General features: G+C 46.3%; 1 protein-coding gene across 6 annotated transcripts in view; it reads right to left on the reverse strand.

Moving 5' to 3' along the window:
• The window catches only part of PDE11A (phosphodiesterase 11A), an 807,989-nt gene that overhangs the window by 291,190 nt on the left and 489,114 nt on the right, over positions 1 to 27,685 (reverse strand). For all 6 annotated transcript variants that reach the window (XM_056536201.1, XM_056536200.1, XM_056536203.1 and 3 more), the window contains one exon: positions 26,999 to 27,049. In XM_056536201.1, the coding sequence (XP_056392176.1) occupies positions 26,999 to 27,049 (51 nt within the window). The remainder of the gene's footprint in view (positions 1 to 26,998; positions 27,050 to 27,685) is intronic.

Genomic DNA, 27,685 nt, shown 5'->3' on the forward strand with positions numbered 1-27,685 from the left:
ACAGCTATCTCCGGCTTTGTTGGAGAGGGGTGTGTGTTGGCCGCAGCTTCGTGCTGTGGGTGAAACAGCTCCTTTCATGCAGAGAGCCGATTCGCCATGTGGAAATCGCATGGGTCCAATCGGTTGGACACCCCGTGATCTGACACTTATTCCCTATCCTTAGGAAAGGGGATAATAATAATAATGATAATAATAATAATAATAATAATATGTGAAACAGTATATTTCCTGCTTCTGTATAGATATATAATATCTTACATAACGTTCATTCTATTGGACACCATCTAGTGAATACTGACACGATGACCACTAGAGGGATCTTGTACATAATAATTATAACTATTTACTAGAACAGTATGGAATAAATTATAAAGTATAAAAGACATATAGCCCTTCCAAAAAATGACATGTACTGCTTAAGTGGAAAAAAAAAACTGACTGGACAAGCACGTACAAATAGAAAATAGTCATCTCTTAGCAGCACATATAACCATATACTATCCAGAAGAACTAAGGTGCACAATACAAAAAACATGTCTACCAAACATTGAGGTCCTATATTACTTTAGGGACAGGCATGGGCTCAGGTTCCTGGGGCATGGAGGTTGCCCTTTACGGGCGAGTGCCCCAATGATGTCCTGAACAGCCAGGGCTAGCTGCAAAATTACAGTGAGTTTTTGGGGTGGTTTTCATTTATAATTGGGGTATTTATGTGAAATGCTGTACCCCAAAATCCAGTGTTTTCTAAACAGTGTGTCTCAGTGTGCCATCACTAATAGCCAACATGCAGCAATCACTGCCCGTGGTTAATAGCACTTAGTTAAAAGCAGCATAGAGTATCTGTCACCAAATTAAACTTTTAATTGTTCCTTATGTAATTATAAGACACTTTGCTATTTACTTGCTGCTAAAATTCTCAACCTTTATATGTTTTTAATGTGATTGAAAAAAAATGGCCATTAGGTGGCTCTGTTCCCTGTGCAAGTTAAACAGTTAGTTAGGTCTCTTCCCACCCTGGCAGGAGACCAAACTCAGGAAGTGCATGCAGGACATGGCGAGACACAGCTCTTGCAGGCTTCAGTGGCATCGCGCCTGAGGGGACCGCCCACTTTCTCCTGCTGGGATCTCACAATGTGAGCAAGGGGAAAGGTAGGATACAGAGCTTTTTAAACCTCGGAATTTTTTTTTTAAAGGGGATAATGGGTGTTAATAGTAGTTAGGAAATATAATCTGAGTTAGTTTAGAAAATATGGTTTGATGACAGGTACTCTTTAACCCTTTGAGGACCCGTGACATACCGGTACATCATGAGTCCACTCCCGTTCTATAACGCCATAGCGGGTCATGGCGGGTCGGGCCCGGCCGCTCTAACAGCAGCTGGGACCTGGGGCTAATAGCGCGCGGCACTGAACGCTGCATCTAAAGCGAAAGTAAATCATTGCCGGTTAGCGCAGGGGGCTGTTCAGGATGTCCGCGGCGAAATCGCAGCATCTAAACAGCTGTGAGACAGCAGTAGGGTCCCTTACCTTGCCTCCTGGTGTCCGATCGCTGAATGACTGCTCAGTGCCTGAGATCCAGGCATGAGCAGTCAAGCGGCAGAATCATTGATCAATGGTTTCCTATGAGAAACCATTGATGAATGTAAAAGATCAGTGTGTGCAGTGTTATAGCCCCCTATGGGAGCTATAACATTACAAAAAGAAAGTGAAAAAAAACGTGAATAAAGATCATTTAACGCCTTCCCTAATAAAAGTTTCAATAAGTCCTATCAATACAAAAATGGTACCCCTAAAAACTTAAGATCATGGCGGAAAAAATGAGCCCTCATACCGCTCTATAAGTGGAGAAATAAAAAAGTTATAGGGGTCAAAAGATGACAATTTTAAACATATCAATTTTCCTGCATGTAGTTATGATTTTTTCCAGAAGTACGACAAAATCAAACCTACATAAGTAGGGTATCATTTTAATTGTATGAACCTATACAATAAAGAGAATGTGTCATTTTTACCAAAAATGTACTGTGTCCCCCAAAAGTTACAAAATGGCGTTTTTGTTTTTCAATTTTGTCTCACAATGATTTTTTTTTCCGTTTTGCCGTAGATTTTTGGGTAAAATGACTGATGTCATTACAAAGTAGAATTGGTGGCGCAAAAAATAAGCCATCATATGGATTTTTAGGTGCAAAATTGCAAAAAAAGGTAAGGAGGAGAAAATGAAAATGCAAAAATGGAAAAACCCCAGGTCCTTAAGGGGTTAAATGGGCACTGTCAGATATAAAAACTTTTGTTTTACATCTTGGCAAAATAATAGTTTTACTAATATTTTTTTCTTAAAACTGCCTTTGAAAATCCCTCATACCTCCTGGGACACTGATGAGTCCTACAGCAGCATGAGTGTGTCCAAGGGTCATAGACACAAGATGGCTGATTGATAAGGCTGCAGGAGAAACACAGCCTGCAGCAACACTGCTGTAACAGAGTTTTACCAAACATGTGCCTCCAGCTGCTGCAAAACTACAACTCCAAGCATGCCTGGACAAACAAAGGATGTCTGGGCATGCTGGAAGTTGTAGCATTGCAAAAGCTGTAGGCACACAGCTGATGGCAACACTGCTCCAAAAAAAGAGTTATCCAAACACTGTACCTCCAACTATTCCAAAACTACAAGTCCCAACATCACAGGACTGGCCAAGGATGATACACATGAATGACATAAGAACTTGTAATGCATAGGAAAATGAATGCATAAAAAAACACTGTCATTTTAATTTTAGGAAGATGTAAGTTACATTTAGGAAGTTGTAAGTTACCATACACTTACCATATTGTCTTTTAGTGGTAGAGTACAGGTAATCTCCAATAATCATTGTGTGTGTGTGTGTGTGTGCGCATGTGTGCACAACATAAATCCAGAGAGGAAAGGGTTACAGAGCAGGGCTGCCAGGCTCCCAAAAGCAGTGAATAAGCAGAATGAGGAAGGGAAGGAGTCAGCACAGTGCAGAAAAGAGGGACACGCCCCCTCCCTTTGGTAAGATGAAAAAGACATTGAGCAACTGTAATATGCTATTTTTGTTTTTGGTGACATATGGGTGATAGATACTTAAAAAATTATATGTACATGATCAGGATGATGTACTGAGTAACATATAACAGTTTTGTTTTGTTTTTGTGGGATCTGACACATTTTACATTTCTTCTTACTTACACTGGCAGTACTATATATTAACAGCCCATTATTCCTTCCAGTTTACAATGTGATCATTGGATTGTAACTGTTCTTTTTATGCGTTTAGTAAACACATTACAATGGAGAAGAAGCATACCAAAGCTTCCGATTTTGCAAATGAGAGGTCATGTAATAAGGTATCCTAGCAGCATTATGTTGCCATATCAACCGGCAACCCTTTACTACACACCACCTAAGACACACGTCACCTGATCACTGACCCTATTGCAAAGTTGCCCTGAGTAATGTGCAGAATGCCTGCAGGGGTTGAGGTGTTGCAAAAGCAATTGTCAAGCAGCATAAAAAGCACAATGTATAGGCTTAGAAATGCAATGCAATGTATTCTAATATCAGCTAGATGAAAATCATGTATAAAGAAATACAGTAAATCTCTATTTTTGTGCAATAAGGTATGCATGTCCTTAATACAGAAATCAGGAGCAAAATAAAGTCATTCCAGTGTTTGCTGCATTTCATTTTTATGTCCTGCACAGATGTCTAACTTTATAGATCTTATAGTTTCTTGAGCAGAATTGGCCATAATGTAGGAAGAAATTATGCTTATACCAATAAAGTAAATTTATTTAAAAAGCACTTCCTCCAAGCTCCCTGTACACTACGGACCTGTGTGGAGCTATACTATGGAGCCATAGACACTACGCATGCCTTGTTCGGTTGTAAGAAGGCAGAACAAGGGTGTCAATAAAGCCACTGAAAAGTGCTCACTGCTTTCCATCATGGTACCCGCCATCATGAGCGTGGCAGTTCTACATCATAGTATGGCAGCGTGCCAAATGTGTACATGAGCAAGCTACCATATTTTTCGCCCTATAGGACGCACCGTTGTTACACCGAGCGCTCCGGGTCCCTGCTCCTCCCCGGAGCGCTTGCGGCGTCTCTCTCTCTGCAGCGCCCCGGTCAGACCCGCTGACCGGGAGCGCTGCACTTACATTGCCGGCGGGGATGCGATTCGCATAGCGGGCCGCGCCCGCTCGCATATCGCATCCCAAGTCACTTACCCGTCCCGGTCCCCGGCTGTCATGTTCTGGTGCGCGCGGCTCCGCTCTCTAGGGCGCGCGCGCGCCAGCTCTCTGAGATTTAAAGGGCCAGTGCACCAGTGATTGGTGCCTGGCCCAATCAGTCTAATTAGCTTCCACCTGCTCCCTGTCCATATTACCTCACTTCCCCTGCACTTCCCTGCCGGATCTTGTTGCCTTGTGCCAGTGAAAGCGTTTAGTGTTGTCCAAAGCCTGTGTTCCAGATCTCCTGCTATCCTCATTGACTACGAACCTTGCCGCCTGCCCCGACCTTCTGCTACGTCTGACCTTGCCTCTGCCTAGTTCTTCTGTCCCACGCCTTCTCAGCAGTCAGCGAGGTTGAGCCGTTGCCGGTGGATACGACCTGGTTGCTACCGCCGCAGCAAGACCATCCCGCTTTGCGGCGGGCTCTGGTGAAAACCAGTAGCAACCCTAGAACCGGTCCACCGACACGGTCCACGCTGACACAAAGGATCCACATCCAGCTAGCCGAATCCTAACAGTAGATCCGGCCATGGATCCCGCTGAGGTGCCGCTGCCAAGTCTCGCTGACCTACCTACGGTGGTCGCCCAGCAATCGCACCAAATTGCCCAACAAGGACAGCAGCTGTCGCAGTTGACCGCCACGTTACAGCAACTTCTGCCACTGCTACAGCAGCAACCATCTCCGCCAGCTCCTGCACCTCCTCCGCAGCGAGTGGCCGCTCCTAGCCTCCGCTTGTCCCTGCCGGACAAATTTGATGGGGACTCTAGACTCTGCCGTGGCTTCTTGTCTCAATGTTCCCTACATATGGAGATGTTGTCGGACCAATTTCCTACAGAACGGTCTAAGGTGGCATTCGTAGTGAGTCTTCTGTCTGGAAAGGCCTTGTCTTGGGCCACACCGCTCTGGGACCGCAATGATCCTGCCTCAGCCACAGTCCAGTCCTTCTTCGCTGAAGTTCGTAGTGTCTTCGAGGAACCAGCCCGAGCTTCTTCTGCCGAGACTGCCCTGCTGAACCTGGTCCAGGGTAATTCTTCAGTAGGCGAGTACGCCATCCAATTTCGTACTCTCGCTTCCGAATTATCTTGGAATAACGAGGCTCTCTGCGCGACCTTTAAAAAAGGCCTATCCAGTAACATCAAGGATGTGCTGGCCGCACGAGAGATTCCTGCCAACCTGCAAGAACTTATCCATTTGGCCACCCGCATTGACATGTGTTTTTCTGAAAGACACCAGGAGCTCCGCCAGGAAAAAGACCTTGATCTCTGGGCACCTCTCTCACAGTATCCTTTGCAATCTACCCCTGTGCCTCCCGGCGAGGAGGCTATGCAAGTGGATCGGTCTCGCCTGACCCATGAAGAGAGGACTCGCCGTAGGGACAAAAATTTATGTCTGTACTGCGCTAGTACCGAACACTTCTTGGTGGATTGCCCTATTCGCCCTCCACGTCTGGGAAACGCACGCACGCACCCAGCTCACGTGGGTGTGGCGTCTCTTGGTACGAAGTTTGCTTCTCCACGTCTCACTGTGCCCGTGCGGATTTCTCCTTCTGCCAACTCCTCCTTCTCAGCCGCGGCCTTCTTGGACGTTGGTTCTTCTGGAAATTTTATTCTGGCCTCTTTGGTGAATAAGTTCTGCATCCCGGTGACCCGTCTCGTCAAGCCGCTCTATATTTCTTCGGTCAACGGAGTGAAGTTGGACTGCACTGTGCGTTACCGCACAGAGCCCTTGCCTATGAGTATTGGACTGCATCACGAGAAAATTGAATTTTTCGTCCCTCCCAACTACACCTCTGAAGTCCTCCTCGGTCTGCCATGGCTCCAGCATCATTCTCCCACCCTTGACTGGACCACCGGGGAGATCAAGAATTGGGGTTCTGCTTGCCGCAAGAAATGCCTCACGTCTGCTCCCAGTCCCGTCTGTCGGGCCTCAGTGTCTCCTCCTGTGCCTGGTCTCCCCAAGGCCTATCAGGATGGTGCCTTGCCTCCTCATAGCCCCCGTCCTGGTGACACTCTGCCCCGTGACAAGCTTCACCCTCTGCCCCCCCTCCCCATTCCCACTTCTTCTGAACTACCTGCCGCTGGTATAGCTACCCAGGACTTCTTTTTTCAGAAGGAGACTCAAGAGGCGTCCCCGATGTTCTCGTCTGTTTTGAAGGGACAAGGAGACAAAAAGAGGGGGAGACCTAAGGGGGGGGGGGGGGGTACTGTTACGCCGAGCTCCCTGCTCGGGTCCCTGCTCCTCCCCGGAGCGCTTGCGGCGTCTCTCTCTCTGCAGCGCCCCGGTAAGACCCGCTGACCGGGAGCGCTGCACTGACATTGCCGGCGGGGATGCGATTCGCATAGCGGGACGCGCCCGCTGGCGAATCGCATCCCAAGCCACTTACCTGTCCCGGTCCCCAGCTGTCATGTTCTGGCGTGCGCGGCTCCGCTCTCCAGGGCGCGCGCGCGCGCCAGCTCTCTGAGGTTTAAAGGGCCAGTGCACCAGTGTTTGATGCCTGGCCCAATCAGTCTAATTAGCTTCCACCTGCTCCCTGTCCATATTACCTCACTTCCCCTGCACTTCCTTGCCGGATCTTGTTGCCTTGTGCCAGTGAAAGCATTTAGTGTTGTCCAAAGCCTGTGTTCCAGATCTCCTGCTATCCTCATTGACTACGAACCTTGCCGCCTGCCCCGACCTACTGCTACGTCTGACCTTGCCTCTGCCTAGTCCTTCTGTCCCACGCCTTCTCAGCAGTCAGCGAGGTTGAGCCGTTGCCGGTGGATACGACCTGGTTGCTACCGCCGCAGCAAGACCATCCCGCTTTGCGGCGGGCTCTGGTGAAAACCAGTAGCAACCCTAGAACCGGTCCACCGACACGGTCCACGCCAATCCCTCGCTGACACAGAGGATCCACATCCAGCTAGCCGAATCCTAACAACCGGCATATAAGACGCACCCAATTTTAGAGGTGCAAAATCTAGAAAAAAAAGATTCTGAATCCAACAGTGATCTTCAAGCTGCGGACCTCCAGATGTTGCAAAACTACAACTCCCAGCATGCCTGGACAGCCGTTTGTTGGTAGTTTTGCAACATCTGGAGGTCCGCAGGTTGAAGACCACTGGTATAGGAAGTAATACTCACGTGTCCCCGCCGCTTCGGACCCGTCATCGCTGCCCTGGATGTCGCTCCATCGCTGTCAGCGCATCCCCGTGGTGTCCCTGGTGCTCCGGACGTCTTCTTCCCTGGGATCCACGCTCTCTGTCGCTGTCATCACGTCGCTACGCACGCCGCTCCGATTGGATGACAGGACGGAGTGCGCGACGACGTGATGACGTCAAAGGAGAGCGCCGGCCATGCAGGGGATCCCAGGACGGAGCAGACACCGAGGAGGCAGGTAAGGTCCCTCCCGGTGTCCTGTAAGCTGTTCGGGACGCCGCGATTTCACCTCAGCGGTCCCGAACAGCCCGACTGAGCAGCCGGGTGAGTGTCACTTTCCCTTCAGACGCAGCGGTCAGCTTTGATCGCCGCGTCTGAAGTGTTAATACAGGACATCACCGCGATCGGTGATGTCCTGTATTAGCCACGGGTCCCGGCCGTTGATGGCCACAAGGACCACCGCGATAGGTGTGTGTATTCGCCGTATAAGAAACACCAACTTTTTCCCCCCAAAAAAGAAAAAGTGCGGCTTATACGGTGAAAAATACGGTATGTCTGCACCATAAGCATTGCCATTCACTACTGTGCATTCTCCGTGGCGGTGAAGGGAGTGATGATGCATACAGTGAATGCATCGCTGCTCAGCACTATACAGGAGCTGTACAGGAGTCTAGTGATAAACAGGAGTCCCTTCTCCTATTTGTAAAATTCTTGGCATTATATGCCGATAGTATAGTGTTTAGATGCTACTTCTTTTTGTTAACCATTGTGACTTTTTTTGCAGGATGTGTTGCATTCTTTATACTGTGCATTGTATTGTATTTGACTATATAAATATGTTAGGTATTTGTGTGGTTTGACAACATGGTGGCAGGGAAGTTTAGTGACCATAACCCTACTTGCCGTGCATGTGTGCAGCACAGGGGAGAGGGGCAACCCTAAAGCTTCCATCAACTTCAGTGGGAGCTTAAGCAATAAACCATGTGGAAAAAATGTGACATGTCATGCCTTTTCTACGTTTTCTCAACTCCCATTGTGGTCAATGGGAGCTGGGTTTCACCAAATAGTTTTTGCTGCAGAAATCAGCATTGTTTCTGCATCAAAAACCATACAGCTATTTGTCATGTGAACCTCTTCCCCCTTACTGTTGATACCATGTTACCATGTTTAGGTAGTTGACAGGGGCTGGTATGGGGAAACCCGCGGTGTGGCAAGGATTTTTGAGTGTGTGTAATGATGTGGCCATTTGATCGGTAAATAGATATTGTCACGAACTGCGATGTGCGGGTAGTAGGATTATCTATAAAATCATTATTTGTCTGCACTAGACCGAAAACAATGATAAAAAATCCCTCTTGCACCACCCAATTAAATCGCTGCCACCACCTGTCAATTTCAAGCCGACAGGAAGCTATCAATCGAATCTGGATATGTTACAATTCCCAAATACAATCTACTATCCCCAGTAGTATATAAAAAAGAACAGGAAAAAGATGAATCCAAATCTATAATGTAGCCGAACAGGTAAGTAAATGTAAGACTATAACTTCAATCTCTTCAAGGACAATGTATGTCCGTTTTACCAGACATAAGGCGGTACATGTAAAAATAGATGTTAACAAGACAAAGTTTCACCCGAAAAATAAAAGGGAAAAAACATATAGTCCTTACTTACAAAAGTTAGAGTTCTATCCCATGGGGTCTGGTAGGTAATGGCGTCTGGCATCCAAAATTAGATCTCGTCCCCCATGCAAGCGCCCCTAGTCCCCCCAGGTCTACAGTTTTATATCCTGCTATGGACAGGAGACACCTCTATGTTCAGCCAATGGGCAGGACAAGGAGGAGAGATAGATGTTACCACTCCCTTATGATACCTTTATGCCCAAAGAATAGGCAATGTCTTCTATCTTCTATCATGGGCCAGGCACCCACATAATTTTCTAATATTTGGGTTCTCCATCAAATCCTCTTTCTAGGGGTACCTGACATGATCCCCTTATTGTGTATGATTTACCCAGTGCATACAGTTCGGGCTGGAATCAATACACAAGGGTCATGTGAGGACTAATATGATGGAGAATCCAACCATATATAATAGGGCCAGGGACGCACTTCCCTAATCCCCATATTTAATATTGAAAAATATAGGATTTTCCAATTGGGTCAACTTCATACATCTCTTTCATCTATTGACACCCAGGCTGGTGCCTTGCTGGCTAAAATGGTGTTACCTTTCCTGTCATAGAGCAGCTGTGTTAATGAACCCCCTGCTAGGATTAGACACACCTATACCCAGGCTGGATAGACATGTAGGCTCCATGGTGCCCTGATCAAAAGAGAATTAATTATTGTTGAAATGCTAAACTCACCGGTAAGGGTAATTGAATTTTCAAGATGTACATACAAATGGACTTTTTACAGGACATATATCACAAATGACAACAATCACCCTGCAACATGGATATATTTTGCCATGGTATATGACAGATATGACCGCAAGCTCTGCTGCCTTATTGCCTTATTATAGTCAGTAGTCAACAGTGTTTACCACAGAGTGACCACAGCCAGAGGAGGCAGTAGAGAGCACGTCCGTGAAGTACAGAGCTTCCTGCAAGGACCAAAAGTATTGAAAAATAAAAATATAGCAAGGGGGCATCCTCTCCGTTTAGAGGAAAGAAGGTTTCTACACCAGCACAGATGGGGGTTCTTTACTGCAAGAGCAGTGAGACTGTGGAATTCTCTCCCGGAGGAGGTGGTCATGGGAAACTCTGTAAAAGAATTTAAAACGGGTCTTGATGCATTTTTGGAGAGTAAGAACATTGCTGGTTATGTAAATTAGAATTATAGGGACAGAACCTTGATCCAGGGATTTATTCTGATGCCATATTTGGAGTCGGGAAGGAATTTTTACCTCTAGTATGAGTTTTTTTTTTGCCTTCCTCTGGATTAACTCAGTAGGGACTCATTAGGGATATAGGTTGAACGAGATGGACTCTGGTCTTTTTTCAACCTTATGAACTATGTTACTATGTTAAAGGAACTTAAAAAATTTAATAACTTTATTTATTTTTTTTTTTTTTAAATACTTGGATTTTTTCCCGTAATGCCCATTTAACATCTACAGCCACTTATAGTCATGTTACACTTGGCCCCTCTGTACAGGCTGCCACCATACTCTATTGTATTTATATAAATATTCTTACAATATCTATAGAAATGAATTCTAAGAAATAATATCTCTGTAATATGGTGTCTCATAGAGCACATAACTTGTTGTCCTATATAAGATCCATACATCTTGGGCTGTCATGTTGTTAACAACTGTCATTCACCATATGTTCGGTATATTGATCACTGGTATAGCTGGGTGGCAACCAATACAATACAACCCTGCAGGGATTTTTACTTAGAAAGGAAATCTAGATGACACGCTATTTTAAAATAGATTTATTAAAAAGTTAAATAATCATTAAAGAGCATCTGTGACAGATTTTAAGTGACATCTCATTAGTTTTTAGTGTCCCTTTGAGTCTTGTTTTAATAAATATCACTTAGGAGCAAATGAGTATTTGATTTAGATACATTTTGTAATTCAGAAGGATCACAGTGTTAGTTATTAAAGGGGTACTCCAGCGCTTAGACATCTTATCCCCTATCCAAAGGATAGGGGATAAGATGCCTGATCGAGGGGGTCCTGCCGCTGGGGACCCCCGTGATCTTGCACGCAGCACCCCAGTTAAAATCAGTCCCTGGAGCATTTTCGCTCCGGGTCTGCTTACCGGCGACCACGGGGCAGGCGGCGTGTGACGTCACGCCTCCTCCCCCGTGTGATGTCACGCTCCGCCCCTCAATGCAAGCCTATGGGAGGGGGCGTGACATAGGGGATAAGATGTCTAAGCGCCGAGGTACCCCTTTAAGGACGTATACACCATACAGTCAGGCCATGGGGGCAATGCAATGATTGGTCCCATTCCATTTGTTACCAGGGGATAGGAACCTGTACAGGATTCCCCTCTTCAAAGGAACTAGCAAAAAAATGAGGAATGAGGCCAAAAGGCCTCAAACTGTTTTCTCCAGGACGGTAAAAAATGTGATCCCCATTGGCCCTCATTTACTATTGCAAACCCGACATGCTTTGTCGGGTCGTGCGCCAGTTTTGGGCGCATTGCGCATTAAATTCTGTCTGCGCCTGAAATTGCACCTGAAATTGCGCCTGAAATTTAAAAAACCCAACTAACTTTCCATTTTGGTAAGAAAACCCCCAAAAAAGGGGCGTGGCCGTCGGAAAAAGGGGCGTGTTCCAACATTTTCACAAAATCCCAACATATTTACTAAAGTTTCCACAGAAAATGTGGTGGATTTCAGCTGAGGAAAACCCTACAGGTCAGAGCATGTGTAAAAAAGCAAAGTGTAGGGAAAGTGGAAACTGTAGGGAAACCTTAGTAAATACCTTGGAAAATAAATTGTAGGGAATTAAAACCCACAAAGAAACCTACAGAACACTCTTAGTAAATAAGGGCCATAATCTTCACCAGTGAGTATGCCAAGGAGGACAAAGGGACACGGTGAGAAACCAGTTTTTATCCTATATAATGTGTTGTCACCATTATGAGGTAAATTCTGATGTCAGGTTTCCCACCTCCTAAATAAGCATTTATTAGATAATGCAATGGTAAGCAAATTTACAAATGCATGTATTTAGCAAAATTGTTTACTTTTTAGGTTCTGACCATTCTCTGTTCCAATTGTTTACTGCTCATTGCCTAGGTTACTGACCACTGTTTCACTGTTGAAGCAGATGGCTGGCCAGTGACAGAGGGCCAATTGGTCAGGATTTCAGAAGCCTGCTCCCCTGTCCGCCACCTAATATGTGTGACAAGCAGCTCACAATGGCTCTTGGACTTGTGAATTGTGCCTGCAGCCATCTGGGAGCCCCTTGACACCTAAGAAAGCTCCCCACATTGCCTTAAAGGCAAAAAGATTTTTTTTTTTTATTGACTGGTGCCAGAAAGTTAAACAGATTTGTAAATGACTTCTATATAAAAGTCTTAATCCTTTCCAGAGTACAAGCAAACCCCCATAGCAAACCTCTCCTGCTTTGGACAGTTCCTCAGAGACCACGACAGAGGTTTCAGCAGAGAGCACTGTGGTCAGACTAAAAAGAACTCCAGAAAGAAATACAACGTCCTTTGGAGCATACAGCAGCTGAGAAGTACTGGAAGGATTAAGATTTTTAAATAGAAGTAATTTACAAATCTCTTTATATGGCAAATAAGAAAGAGATTTCCGGCACTGCTTACTAGTAGCTGATTAGCTGAATGGATCGGTATAAACCGCACTAGCTTCCACGAGGCTGTGTTTACTGCAGTATACGGGGGTGCTCGGTGAAGATGCACAAATCGCTGTTTCCAATATAGAGGTAATTTACAAATCTGTTTAACTTTCTGGCACCAGTTGATTTAAAAAAAACAATTTCTTTTTCACCAGAGTACCCCTTTAACTCTGCTGTATAATTTGATTGTCCTGACCCAGGAAGTGGAGTGGGAAGGAGTAATGCAAATAACTAAGTGGGTAAACCCCTTAAATCAGGACCTGTAGTCATTACAATAAATTCTTTTTTTTTTTTTAACGCTCTTTGTCGCATTTTTGCCCTTATTGCAAGAGGGTTTTTCCTTTCCTACTATGTGGGCGCTCAGTAGGTACAGGCGCTCACGTGACCAGCGACCATGAATATTGAAATCCAGTCGGTGAGCCCGCCTCCAGCACGCAATTCACAGAAGAAAGAAGCCGATCTTCAGAGGGACCGAGCGTCAGACTGCAGGTACGTACATTGGTCAGAGACCCGCATCGGTCTCCTGTTCACCTGCACTATAACTCGGTGTATTGGGTTTAGTGTGGGTGAACGGGTGATCGCTTTCCTTTAATCTGAATATAAAGAAAAAAAAAACATCTCTTTAAAACTTTTCTTGCTAACAATAAGCACGAGAAGTTGAAATCATGAAGAGTATTTTTTTTTTTTGTAATAAAGACCTACAATGAATGCCAAACATTCAAAGCATGGATGGAATTATCTTTAGAAGCTCCTCTATTAATACCATAGGTATGCGGCTGTCTGACAGTGTATGTGTGTGTAATAGGACTACGTCACTGCTTATTGCTATAGAAGGGACTGATACTACTTAATGAGCTCTTCCTCCAGAGCCTCACTCACCCACGCAGGCAGCCAATGTGACCAAGCAGTGGAGGTGAAAGCCTGAAACATTAACAAGCAACACTACATTGTGGCAGATCTGAAAAAAAAATCACATCTACTATTCTCCTAGTGCAAAATGCTCAGATATTTTTAACTCTATACATATTTACTAGTTACATCATTGGGGGAGATTTATCAAAACCTGTGCAGAGGAAGAGTGGTGCAGTTGCCCATAGCAACCAATCAGATTGCTTCTTTCATTTTCCACAGGCCTCTTTAGAGGCCTGTGGAAAATGAAAGAAGCAATCTGATTGGTTGCTATGGGCAACTGCACCACTCTTCCTCTGCACAGGTTTTGATAAATCTCCCCCATTGTCTTTTCTCTGAGGTTAGGCGACATCAGGATAAACTGGAGCCAGAAAACGATTGTCGTCTGCATTCTTATAATATTAACCACATAAAACATATGCTTGTCTTTATAAAACACCCAATACCTATTTGCTGCTAGACAGTGGAACAGCAGACAGGATGTTATTGTTAAATTAATAGACATGAATACAACTTAACTAAAGCCGTTGTCGTGACCCTGTACAACTGTTCCAGCTACCATTTGCCAGAAAGTTGCCGGGTAGACGACATTTTGCTTAATGCATAAAATGTGTATCAGGTCCTGGAGAATTTGCAAAATGTATTTTTCTGCATTTCACTTAATCTAATCTTAATCTAATGCATTCACTGAGGTAACCAAGGTGTCAAGGGTTAATATTTCCTGCATTTATTTTACACAGTTGAATAGTGGTTCTGTCATATGCATCTCCCAACCTATCATTGCAGGAGATAGTCCTTAGTCCAACTTTTCTCTGCTGGGGCAATGGAGGGATATTATCTACAAAAATGTCAAGTCTCCAATAGGGAGAATGTTGTCTTTGCAAGAGAAGTGCTAAAGCACATAAAGATTATCAAGTTAAGCAAAGCTGCTATAACAGCATTAATAACGGGACTGTGACCAAATCTCTGTTGTCCTGATTTCAAAGTTGTAACTTAGCTGTGAAAGGAGTTCAGCAAAATTTCCAAGTTGTTATACAGAATCTAGTGTTCAGAGGTCTCTTTCCTGCACTTTGCACTACTATGAACAAAAAGGCAGGAAAGTGAAGGAAAGGAAAATCCAGCTCCCGATAGGCAAAATGCAGTAAAACTTAACGTTTATTCCTGCACATTAAAAATGTTAAGCCACCATAGCGGCAAGTGACATGTCACTCATAAAAACAGGAGTGAAACGCCTACGCGTTTCGGGCATAAGCTCTTAGTCATGGCCATACATCCTGTGTGTTCTGCTATTCCGTGTACCAGTTCCTTCAGCTCCGTTCCCTGACCACGCTCCAGTGCCACCTGTCCTGACCTTTCAGCCTGTCCCCGACTACGAGTTTGCCTCATCCTTCCTGTACCACATTACACTTTGGCAGCCTGTGTGGACAAGTCGTATCAGAGGTAGCGACCTGGGTGCTGCCTGCTGCTGCAAGTCAATCCCACTTTGCGGCGGGCTCTGGTGAAAACTAGCGGCACCTTAGACTCTGCTTCCTGGTACGGCCCACACCATCATCCACACAGGTCCAGCGGATCCACTTCACCACTGGCATTACTAGATGGGCCAAATGGTTCTTATCTGCCGACACATTCTCTGTTTCTATGTTTCACGAATGTTGTTTTAACCAGGGTGCCTCCAGCGGTTGAAAAATTGCAATTCCCTGCAGAATGATCTCTCTCCCACCCAGCAGTCGCTCCATCAATTGAAGCAGACAAGCTACTTTCAACACCTAACTAGGGATGTAATGTCTCGGGCCCACTGCAATAAGGGAAAGCCTTAGACAACACTCATTTTGTATGCTGTTAAAAATAAACATGGGGGCAAAAATCACAGAATTGCAAGATCACCATCAAACACAGGTACAGACACTATATTATGAACTACACTAACTTTACAGACCCTGTAGCATTGTCAAATAAAAAATACCCCTTTAACCATGGGAACCCAATTCATGAAGCCCCTAACACTCAGTTCTTGTGGTGATGTCACTTTCAGAACCAGCTTGTCACTCTACAGTGAGTGATGCAACAGAGGACAGGCTATTTATATGCGGTTCGTCATGTCTGAATTGTGGCTGCTGTTACTCCTTGACACTTTCAATTAGCAGCAATGACATTTACAGTGGACAAGGACAGATCTAGGAGATGAAGGATTTCACAAAACTTGTATGAAAAAAGATACAATTAATCTCTTCTATTTTTTGCCACCAAATGACTTTGCTTTACTATTATGTACAAAGCTCTAATTGCATTTTCCATCTAATCACTGTTATCCAGTTGGCGGCCTGTGCTCCAGATGTGCTCCTTGAAGGCTGTGTAATGACCATGGGCTGATAGGACAGAGGGGTCTGTCAAGGTAAAATAAGGTTTCCTGTAGAGTTTTCATTTCTTTTATGTTATACAAGTTTGATTCCACTTCAAAGAGCTCCATGTCATTCTTTACAGACTCAAGAACGGCAAATGTCATTGCACATCTAGGCACATTTGCCTTTTAGGGTTATAGGAAAGATGGAAGAGATCACCAGTGGTGACTGTATTGCAGGTTGTGTTAGTTATCACACAGAATATTGATTTATTACAGAACTGTGTTCTTTGTGACCGTAACATGTCCATAGCCCGCTATTGGCCCATAGTATTGTGTATGGAGTTTTTTTCTCATAGATTCAAATTGCTTCTAGAGGGGTTAAATGTCTCTAAGAGACTTACAGAGTCTGAACAAGTCCATAATGTGGAGTGTGTACACTTGTTGATGGAGGCGGAGCAAGTTTTATTCATTGTACCCTATAAGGGTAAATTATATTGTTTACCTTTTAGTGTTTTTAGTGTTATTTTCGTATCTTTCAATAACTTTCCCTTTGAACTGATATCCCTAGTCCTGTTTGAAGGCTCTTAGTAAAATCAAGTATTGACCTGCACAGATGTTACCTACTTTAGGTGACAAAAAAGTGAAGCTCTCATCCTTCTGGAAAAGAGCTACCGTATTTTTCGCCCCAAAAGGACGCACCGGCATATAAGACGCACCCAATTTTAAAGGTACAAAATCTAGAAAATTAAGATTCTGAACCCAACAGTGATCTTCAACCTGCGGACCTCCAGATGTTGCAAAACTACAACTCCCAGCATGCTGGGAGTTGTAGTTTTGCAACATCTGGAGGTCTGCAGGTTGAAGACCACTGGTATAGGAGGTAGTACTCACGTGTCCCCGCCGCTTCGGACCTGTCACCGCTGCCCTGGATGTCGCTCCATCGCTGTCGCTGCGTCCCCGTGGTGTCCCCGACACTCTGGACGTCTTCTTCCCCGGGATCCACGCTCTCCATCGCCGTCAACACATCGCTACGCACGCCGCTCCTATTGAATGACGGGACGGCGTACGCAACGACGTGATGACGTCGAAGGAGAGCGCCGGCCATGCAGGGGATCCCGGCACGGAGCAGACACCGAGGAGGCAGGTAAGGTCCCTCCCGGTGTCCTGTAAGCTGTTCGGGACGCTGCTATTTCACTGCAGCGGTCCCGAACAGCCCGACTGAGCAGCCGGGTTAGTGTCACTTTCCCTTCAGACGCGGCAGTCAGCTTTGATCGCCGCGTCTGAAGGGTTAATACAGGGCATCACCGCGATCGGTGATGTCCTGTATTAGTCGCGGGTCCCGGACGTTGATGGCCACAGGGACCGCCGCGATAGGTGTGTATTCGCCGTATAAGACGCACCAACTTTTCCCCCCCAGTTTTGGGGAAGAAAAAGTGCATCTTATACGGCGAAAAATACGGTACATTGCATCATTTTTGCCGTAGTGCATTTCATGGACTATAAGATTCCACACGCATTTTGGCACTCTCCTTAAAGGGGTACTCCGCTGTAGACATCTTATCCCCAGCCCCTCAATGCAAAACCGGGTGAGCCGGTTGAAACGTCGCTTGTTTGGAAAAACTTGTTTTTTATTATGGAATAAATTCTCCTTTTTGCACCTTATTATGGACTGTGTGCTGCAGTAATATCCTTTTGCTATATATTTTTATTTATTTCAATGTATGTATGTGTGTATGTTCTAGCATAACTTCCAAATGGCTGGAAATATTTTGATGAAACTTAGTATTTGTTACTTATGTGTCATCTAAAAAAATTGTCAAGTTAAATCAACCCTAACCCACCCCCATTTGTGAGGGTCAGTGTTTTTGTCTAAGGTTCTATGCAAGTCTATGGGACTTCTACTACATCTTGTGATTGTGTGACTCTTCAGCTTGTGTTGGTTGGGAAACATCTAAAAAATACCACTGACCCTACAGACAACACTGAAAAGCCATCAAAATGCAAAGCACATTTTATATATTTCTATACTCTTTCATGTAATATGTGGTTGCAGTATTTTTGGGCAAGAATCAAAGGAATAGTCAAGTCCTGAAAAACTTATCCCCATCCTAAGGATAGGGGATAAGTTTCAAATCGCGGGGGGACCCCAGTGGTCGGACCCCTCCTGTACGGGGCCCCAGCAGAGTCTCTATGGCAGAGTGGGAGCACTGCCTTTGGCAATCTCTGGCTCTGCCATAGCGCTGTATATAGGGGGTGTGTCGGCCGCCGCTTCGTGCGGTGGTCAACACACCCCTTTGCACAGGCTGCCAGGGCCCCGTACAGGAGATCGCAGGCAGCCCCATTGGTCGGACCCCCCCCCCCCCCCCCCCCCCCACGATCTGAAACTTATCCCCTATCCTTAGGATAGGGCATAAGTTTTCCTGACTGGACTACTCCTTTAATGTTTAAAAAAAAAACATGAAAAATATCTGTGAAACCACCTGTTACGCCGTGCGCTCCGGGTCCCCGCTCCTCCCCGGAGCGCTCGCTTCACTCTCCCCGCGGCAGCGCTCCGGTCACGTCCTCTGATCCGGGGCGCTGCGATTCCGCTGCCAGCCGGGATGCGATTCGCGATGCGGGTAGCGCCCGCTCGCGATGCGCACCCCGGCTCCCCTACCTGACTCGCTCTCCGTCTGTTCTGTCCCGGCGCGCGCGGCCCCGCTCCCTAGGGCGCGCGCGCGCCGGGTCTCTGCGATTTAAAGGGCCACTGCGCCGCTGATTGGCGCAGTGGTTCCAATTAGTGTGTTCACCTGTGCACTTCCCTATATCACCTCACTTCCCCTGCACTCCCTTGCCGGATCTTGTTGCCTTAGTGCCAGTGAAAGCGTTCCTTGTGTGTTCCTTGCCTGTGTTTCCAGACCTTCTGCCGTTGCCCCTGACTACGATCCTTGCTGCCTGCCCCGACCTTCTGCTACGTCCGACCTTGCTTCTGTCTACTCCCTTGTACCGCGCCTATCTTCAGCAGCCAGAGAGGTGAGCCGTTGCTAGTGGATACGACCTGGTCACTACCGCCGCAGCAAGACCATCCCGCTTTGCGGCGGGCTCTGGTGAAAACCAGTAGTGGCTTAGAACCGGTCCACTAGCACGGTCCACGCCAATCCCTCTCTGGCACAGAGGATCCACTACCTGCCAGCCGGCATCGTGACAGTAGATCCGGCCATGGATCCCGCTGAAGTTCCTCTGCCAGTTGTCGCTGACCTCACCACGGTGGTCGCCCAGCAGTCACAACAGATAGCGCAACAAGGCCAACAGCTGTCTCAACTGACCGTTATGCTACAACAGTTACTACCACAGCTTCAGCAGTCATCTCCTCCGCCAGCTCCTGCACCTCCTCCGCAGCGAGTGGCCGCTCCTGGGATACGCTTATCCTTGCCGGATAAATTTGATGGGGACTCTAAGTTTTGCCGTGGCTTTCTTTCCCAATGTTCCCTGCATCTGGAGATGATGTCGGACCTGTTTCCCACTGAAAGGTCTAAGGTGGCTTTCGTAGTCAGCCTTCTGTCCGGAAAAGCCCTGTCATGGGCCACACCGCTCTGGGACCGCAATGACCCCGTCACTGCCTCTGTACACTCCTTCTTCTCGGAAATCCGAAGTGTCTTTGAGGAACCTGCCCGAGCCTCTTCTGCTGAGACTGCCCTGTTGAACCTGGTCCAGGGTAATTCTTCCGTTGGCGAGTATGCCGTACAATTCCGTACTCTTGCTTCAGAATTGTCCTGGAATAATGAGGCCCTCTGCGCGACCTTCAAAAAAGGCCTATCCAGCAACATTAAAGATGTTCTGGCCGCACGAGAAATTCCTGCTAATCTACATGAACTTATTCACCTAGCCACTCGCATTGACATGCGTTTTTCCGAAAGGCGTCAGGAACTCCGCCAAGATATGGACTCTGTTCGCACGAGGCGTTTCTTCTCCTCGGCTCCTCTCTCCTCTGGTCCCCTGCAATCTGTTCCTGTGCCTCCCGCCGTGGAGGCTATGCAGGTCGACCGGTCTCGCCTGACACCTCAAGAGAGGACACGACGCCGTATGGAGAACCTCTGCCTGTACTGTGCCAGTACCGAACACTTCCTGAGAGATTGTCCTATCCGTCCTCCCCGCCTGGAAAGACGTACGCTGACTCCGCACAAAGGTGAGACAGTCCTTGATGTCTACTCTGCTTCTCCACGTCTTACTGTGCCTGTGCGGATGTCTGCCTCTGCCTTCTCCTTCTCTACAGTGGCCTTCTTGGACTCTGGATCTGCAGGAAATTTTATTTTGGCCTCTCTCGTCAACAAATTCAACATCCCGGTGACCAGTCTCGCCAGACCCCTCTACATCAATTGTGTAAATAATGAAAGATTGGACTGTACCATACGTTTCCGCACGGAGCCCCTTCTTATGAGCATCGGATCTCATCATGAGAGGATTGAACTTTTGGTCCTCCCCAATTGCACCTCGGAAATTCTCCTTGGACTTCCCTGGCTTCAACTTCATTCCCCTACCCTGGATTGGTCCACTGGGGAGATCAAGTGTTGGGGGTCCTCTTGTTCCAAGAACTGTCTAAAACCGGTTCCCAGTAACCCTTGCCGTAACTCTGTGGTTCCTCCAGTAACCGGTCTCCCTAAGGCCTATATGGACTTCGCGGATGTTTTCTGCAAAAAACAAGCTGAGACTCTACCTCCTCACAGGCCTTATGATTGCCCTATCGACCTCCTCCCGGGCACTACTCCACCCCGGGGCAGAATTTATCCTCTCTCTGCCCCAGAGACTCTTGCCATGTCCGAATACGTCCAGGAGAATCTAAAAAAGGGCTTTATCCGTAAATCCTCCTCTCCTGCCGGAGCCGGATTTTTCTTTGTGTCCAAAAAAGATGGCTCCCTACGTCCGTGCATTGACTACCGCGGTCTTAATAAAATCACGGTTAAGAACCGCTACCCCTTACCCCTCATCTCTGAACTCTTTGATCGCCTCCAAGGTGCCCACATCTTCACTAAATTGGACTTAAGAGGCGCCTATAACCTCATCCGCATCAGAGAGGGGGACGAGTGGAAAACGGCATTTAACACCAGAGATGGACACTTTGAGTATCTGGTCATGCCCTTTGGACTGTGCAACGCCCCTGCCGTCTTCCAAGACTTTGTCAATGAAATTTTTCGTGATCTGTTATACTCCTGTGTTGTTGTATATCTGGACGATATCCTAATTTTTTCTGCCAATCTAGAAGAACACCGCCAGCATGTCCGTATGGTTCTTCAGAGACTTCGTGACAACCAACTCTATGCCAAAATTGAGAAATGTCTGTTTGAATGCCAATCTCTTCCTTTTCTAGGATATTTGGTCTCTGGCCAGGGACTACAGATGGATCCAGACAAACTCTCTGCCGTCTTAGATTGGCCACGCCCCTCCGGACTCCGTGCTATCCAACGCTTTTTGGGGTTCGCCAATTATTACAGGCAATTTATTCCACATTTTTCTACCATTGTGGCTCCTATCGTGGCTTTAACCAAAAAAAATGCTGATCCCAAGTCCTGGCCTCCTCAAGCAGAAGACGCCTTTAAACGACTCAAGTCTGCCTTTTCTTCGGCTCCCGTCCTCTCCAGACCTGACCCTTCCAAACCCTTCCTATTGGAGGTTGATGCCTCCTCAGTGGGAGCTGGAGCTGTTCTTCTACAAAAAAATTCTTCCGGGCATGCTGTCACTTGTGGTTTTTTCTCTAGGACCTTCTCTCCAGCGGAGAGGAACTACTCATCGGGGATCGAGAGCTTCTAGCCATTAAATTAGCACTTGAGGAATGGAGGCATCTGCTGGAGGGATCAAGTTCTCCTGTTATTATCTACACCGACCACAAGAACCTCTCCTACCTCCAGTCTGCCCAACGGCTGAATCCTCGCCAGGCCCGGTGGTCTCTGTTCTTTGCCCGATTTAATTTTGAGATTCACTTTCGTCCTGCCGATAAGAACATTAGGGCCGATGCTCTCTCTCGTTCCTCGGATGCCTCAGAAGTTGAACTCTCTCCGCAACACATCATTCCACCTGACTGCCTGATCTCCACTTCTCCTGCCTCCATCAGGCAGACTCCTCCAGGAAAGACCTTTGTTTCTCCTCGCCAACGCCTCGGAATCCTCAAATGGGGTCACTCCTCCCATCTCGCAGGTCATGCGGGTATCAAGAAATCTGTGCAACTCATCTCCCGCTTCTATTGGTGGCCGACTCTGGAGACGGATGTTGTGGACTTTGTGCGAGCCTGCACTATCTGTGCCCGGGATAAGACTCCTCGCCAGAAGCCCGCTGGTTTTCTTCATCCTCTGCCTGTCCCCGAACAGCCTTGGTCTCTGATTGGTATGGATTTTATTACTGATTTACCCCCTTCCCGTGGCAACACTGTTATTTGGGTGGTCGTTGATCGATTCTCCAAAATGGCACATTTCATCCCTCTTCCTGGTCTTCCTTCTGCGCCTCAGTTGGCTAAACAATTTTTTGTACACATTTTTCGTCTTCACGGGTTGCCTACGCAGATTGTCTCGGATAGAGGCGTCCAATTCGTGTCTAAATTCTGGAGGGCTCTCTGTAAACAACTCAAGATTAAATTAAATTTTTCTTCTGCATATCATCCCCAGTCCAATGGACAAGTAGAAAGGATTAACCAGATCTTGGGTGATTATTTGCGACATTTTGTTTCCTCCCGCCAGGATGACTGGGCAGATCTCCTCCCATGGGCCGAATTCTCGTATAACTTCAGGGTCTCTGAGTCTTCCTCCAAATCCCCATTTTTCGTGGTGTACGGCCGTCACCCTCTTCCCCCCCTCCCTACTCCCTTGCCCTCTGGTCTGCCCGCTGTGGATGAAATTTCTCGTGACCTTTCCATCATATGGAGAGAGACCCAAAATTCTCTCTTACAGGCTTCATCACGCATGAAGAAGTTCGCGGATAAGAAAAGAAGAGCTCCCCCTGTTTTTTCCCCTGGAGACAAGGTATGGCTCTCCGCTAAATATGTCCGCTTCCGTGTCCCTAGCTACAAGTTGGGACCACGCTATCTTGGTCCTTTCAAAATTTTGTGTCAAATTAATCCTGTCTCTTATAAACTTCTTCTTCCTCCCTCTCTTCGTATCCCTAATGCCTTTCACGTCTCTCTTCTCAAACCACTCATCCTCAACCGTTTTTCTCCCAAATCTGTTCCTCCCACTCCTGTTTCCGGCTCCTCGGACATCTTCTCGGTCAAAGAAATTTTAGCTGCCAAAAAGGTCAGAGGGAAAATTTTTTTTTTAGTGGACTGGGAGGGTTGTGGTCCTGAAGAGAGATCCTGGGAACCTGAGGACAACATCCTAGACAAAAGTCTGCTCCTCAGGTTCTCAGGCTCTAAGAAGAGGGGGAGACCCAAGGGGGGGGGTACTGTTACGCCGAGCGCTCCGGGTCCCCGCTCCTCCCCGGAGCGCTCGCTTCACTCTCCCCGCGGCAGCGCTCCGGTCACGTCCTCTGATCCGGGGCGCTGCGATTCCGCTGCCAGCCGGGATGCGATTCGCGATGCGGGTAGCGCCCGCTCGCGATGCGCACCCCGGCTCCCCTACCTGACTCGCTCTCCGTCTGTTCTGTCCCGGCGCGCGCGGCCCCGCTCCCTAGGGCGCGCGCGCGCCGGGTCTCTGCGATTTAAAGGGCCACTGCGCCGCTGATTGGCGCAGTGGTTCCAATTAGTGTGTTCACCTGTGCACTTCCCTATATCACCTCACTTCCCCTGCACTCCCTTGCCGGATCTTGTTGCCTTAGTGCCAGTGAAAGCGTTCCTTGTGTGTTCCTTGCCTGTGTTTCCAGACCTTCTGCCGTTGCCCCTGACTACGATCCTTGCTGCCTGCCCCGACCTTCTGCTACGTCCGACCTTGCTTCTGTCTACTCCCTTGTACCGCGCCTATCTTCAGCAGCCAGAGAGGTGAGCCGTTGCTAGTGGATACGACCTGGTCACTACCGCCGCAGCAAGACCATCCCGCTTTGCGGCGGGCTCTGGTGAAAACCAGTAGTGGCTTAGAACCGGTCCACTAGCACGGTCCACGCCAATCCCTCTCTGGCACAGAGGATCCACTACCTGCCAGCCGGCATCGTGACACCACCAATACAGAAACAATAGTATTCTCTCCTTATCTCTCACACTTTTCACCTTCTCTCAACTTCACTTCCCCATAGTATCCCTTAAAGAATTCTGCCTTATAAATCTAGTAAAACTGTCGCGCGTAGCAAAACTGAATTATTTTATTCAGTGTTCTCCCTTTTCTAATGAAGCAGTAGGGATTAAGAATTGCCTGCAGATAAGCCGAAAGTATCGCGTTAACTACATACAATCTAAGACAGGTTAAAATTGTACTTGTTTTTCATAAATATTTGATGGAAAGAACAAAAAAAAAAAAGGAAAAAATAAAAAGGAAAGAGAAACAGACCAAAACTTTAAAAAGTTATAAATAAAAAAAACGCACTGTTGTATTCTTTAGGGAATAATATGATTGTCATTACTTTGACTGAAGACATCTGTGCGAAATAAAAAATGTATAAAGTAAAAAATTCTGTGGTCTAGTTAAAGGGGTACTGCGCCCCTAAACATCTTATCCCCTATCCAAAAGATAGTGGATAAGATGTCTGATTGTGGGCGTCCCGCCGCTGGGACCCCCATGCAGCACCCAGCATTCTAAACAGTATGTTTAGAACACTGAGTTCCCATGGCGGGGGTCGGGACATCTCACCACACCCCTCAATTCATGTCTATGGGAGGGGGCGTGATGGTGCGCAGCGGGACCCCTGCGATCAGACATCTTATCCCCTATACTTTATATAGGGGATAAGATGTCTCAGGGCGAAGTATCCCTTTAAATTCACATAGCAACAAATGCACACTGGCCAGCATTTATCATTGTAGGTGTAAGTGAAGCATTTATCAGTGTAGGTGTAAGTGAAGCATTTTTCTACACCTTTTTTGTGTGCTGGTGATGTATAGGAGCACCAAATTTATTAAATGGTCACATTTTCTGAAATTTCTCTCTTCACATACACCAAAAAGCTAAGTCTGGGCTGGTGTCGTTTTAGAGACTTTTCAGTGGCTTTGCACCTTTATTTGCGCCTTTTCACAAAAAGGCGCAGTTCATAAATCCCTTCCATATCATGTGTATTGCCAAAATCAGTGGATTGCAACTCAAAATCAGCAGAAACGTATAAACCAAAAGGTGCAAATAAACCCTGCTTGCGCCTTTTTTGCGCCTTTTGTAGACACAAAAAACAGTCTAAAGACAATGATAAATGTCGGCCACTGTGCCTATAGACTGTTCCTTCCATTGTCCAAAAGTAGTCTAAATGCCCAGTGACTGGTCTAACATACAAAACATACAAATGAAGATAGGAGGGACACGTGTGCAGCCTCAAGAGGTCACTGTTTTTCAAGGTTAAATGTGGATTTTCATTCACTAAATAGACACTGTCATTTAAGCAAGCTTTGCACAGATCAATAGTACAAGCAAATAAATGAAAGTTAGTAATATATCTTATCAAAAAAAAACGCTTCTTTCTCCTGCTATCAGACTTTTTCCCTCACCCCTGCTGCTGCTCCAATCTTCTTCTATGAAAATGATCTCAGCTTTGTCCTGTATCCACAAGACTAGCAATACAAGTCTATGGAGTTAGAAGACGTGAGCTCCATCCACCAGCTCTGGGAGAAATGCAAATTAGAAATGAAGCCTTCAAAGCAAAAATCTGCTGAAAAATACCACATACAAGTTATATAATGGGAAGAAATATTGGCCAGAAATAATGCTGCTCCTTATGTATACACACAGTACACACAGGGCAGTGTATCCTGGAAAGCCACCTGAAATGACAAGTACTTTTATATACAGTACAGTATTCAAAACGGTTATATTTTGCTTATCGACTGCTGAGATCACCATACTGTGCTAGTGGTTTCCAGTTCAAACACCTACCTCATATCCTGTATTATCTATGATAGAGTTGTGGGAATTAAACACATCCCACACCTTGGAAAATGGGTACCCTCAGTAACGCAACCTTGAAGATGTACCAGTTAACAAAAGATGTAGCACTTAAAGGAGTATTACAGTGAAAAAAAAAATTTCCGTATCAACTGGCTCCAGAAAGTTAAAGGAGAACTCCAGAATATAAAAATTGTCCCCCATAGTGCCGGCAGTAAAAAAATTAAGATGTACATACCTTACTCCGCTCCCACGGGGCTTCCGGTAACCATCTCCGCCGCGATCCTCTTCCTGATTGCCAGTGGTCGGCGAGTCATACTGCGCTCAGCCAATCACCGGCTGCAGTGAAGTCCCGACTTGGCCGGCGATAGGCTGAGCGGCAGTGTGACGTTTTCAGCCCCGGCAGCAGGAGCCGGTGTAGTGAAGAATTTTGTGTCCTGAAGCGTTCTCACACTGCCACTCAGCCTATCGCCGGCCGAGTCGGGACTTCACTGCGGCCGGTGATTGGCTGAGTACAGTATGACTCGCCGACCACCTGCAACCAGGAAGAGGATCACGGTGGAGACCGGAGCTGGTTACTGGAGGCCCCGGGGGAGTGAAGGAAGGTATGTACATCTTAATTTTTTTTTACTGCCGGCAGTATGGGGGACAATTTTTATATTCCGGAGTTCTCCTTTAAACAGATTTGCAAATTACATCTATTAAAAAATCACCTTTGTCTGTCTCAGGAACTGTCCTGAGCAGGAGAAGTTTGCTATGGGGATTTGCTCCTACTCTGGACAGTTCCTGAGACTGACAAAGGTGTCAGCAGAGAGCACTGTTGTCAGACAGAAAAGAACAACTCAACTTCAGCAGCTGATAAGTACTGGTAGGATTAAGATTTTTTTATAGAAGTCATTTACAAATCTGTATAACATTGTGGAGCCAGTTGATATGAAAAAAAAAATGTTTTCACTGGAATACCCCTTTAATAAGTTTGCCCAGACTTTATGCATAGACGATTACATCCAGAAATATAAAAGGGATAACGTTTTTTGTAAGACTTGTATACCTTACCTTAAATTTATCAACTTCTGCTTTTGAACATGTTGCATGATAAGAAAGGACCTGGAAACAGTAAAAAAAAAAAAAAGTAGAAAAAATTGTATTTAAAAAGATGTTTTGAAACGTAAGAGATTCATGAATGACAATGTAATAACCCAAATTCACACTTGCTGTAAGTAGATATATGGAGTGTTTTGTGTGTATAGGTCAATTAGCACTTACATAACCCTATTATGGAAAAAAAACAAGGTTTGAAATCTGGTTACTTAAAAGGGTATTCTGCAGTCTGGATGGAAAAAAAACTGAAAGAATGCTGAAGGAATGCTGCACACAAAATAACAGTATTATGCAAGTCCTACATCCTAAACATGTATACTTACCTTTTTTGTTATGCTGTTGCTCCCAGTGTGGTACTTCTCAGCACAGCAAAAGGAGACATGACTTCAAAAGCCACTCATGCGGGTAGCAAATTACAATCTCTATTATGAATTGCAGACATTTACTCCAGACCGTCATCCTATTTCCCTGATTCCTTAAATTTTGATCCGAACTCTGGGTGTGGGCTGTGGGAGTCGTGACGTCACGGTCACGCCCCTTGTGACATCACACCACGATCCCTCAATGCATGTCAGCAGAAAGCATTGTGTTCCAAAAAGAAAATAATTTCCTCTGTAGTATTCAGCAGCTAATAAGTGCTGG

Source organism: Hyla sarda, chromosome 8 (assembly GCF_029499605.1).
Source record: "Hyla sarda isolate aHylSar1 chromosome 8, aHylSar1.hap1, whole genome shotgun sequence".
Classification (NCBI taxonomy): Eukaryota; Metazoa; Chordata; class Amphibia; order Anura; family Hylidae; genus Hyla; species Hyla sarda.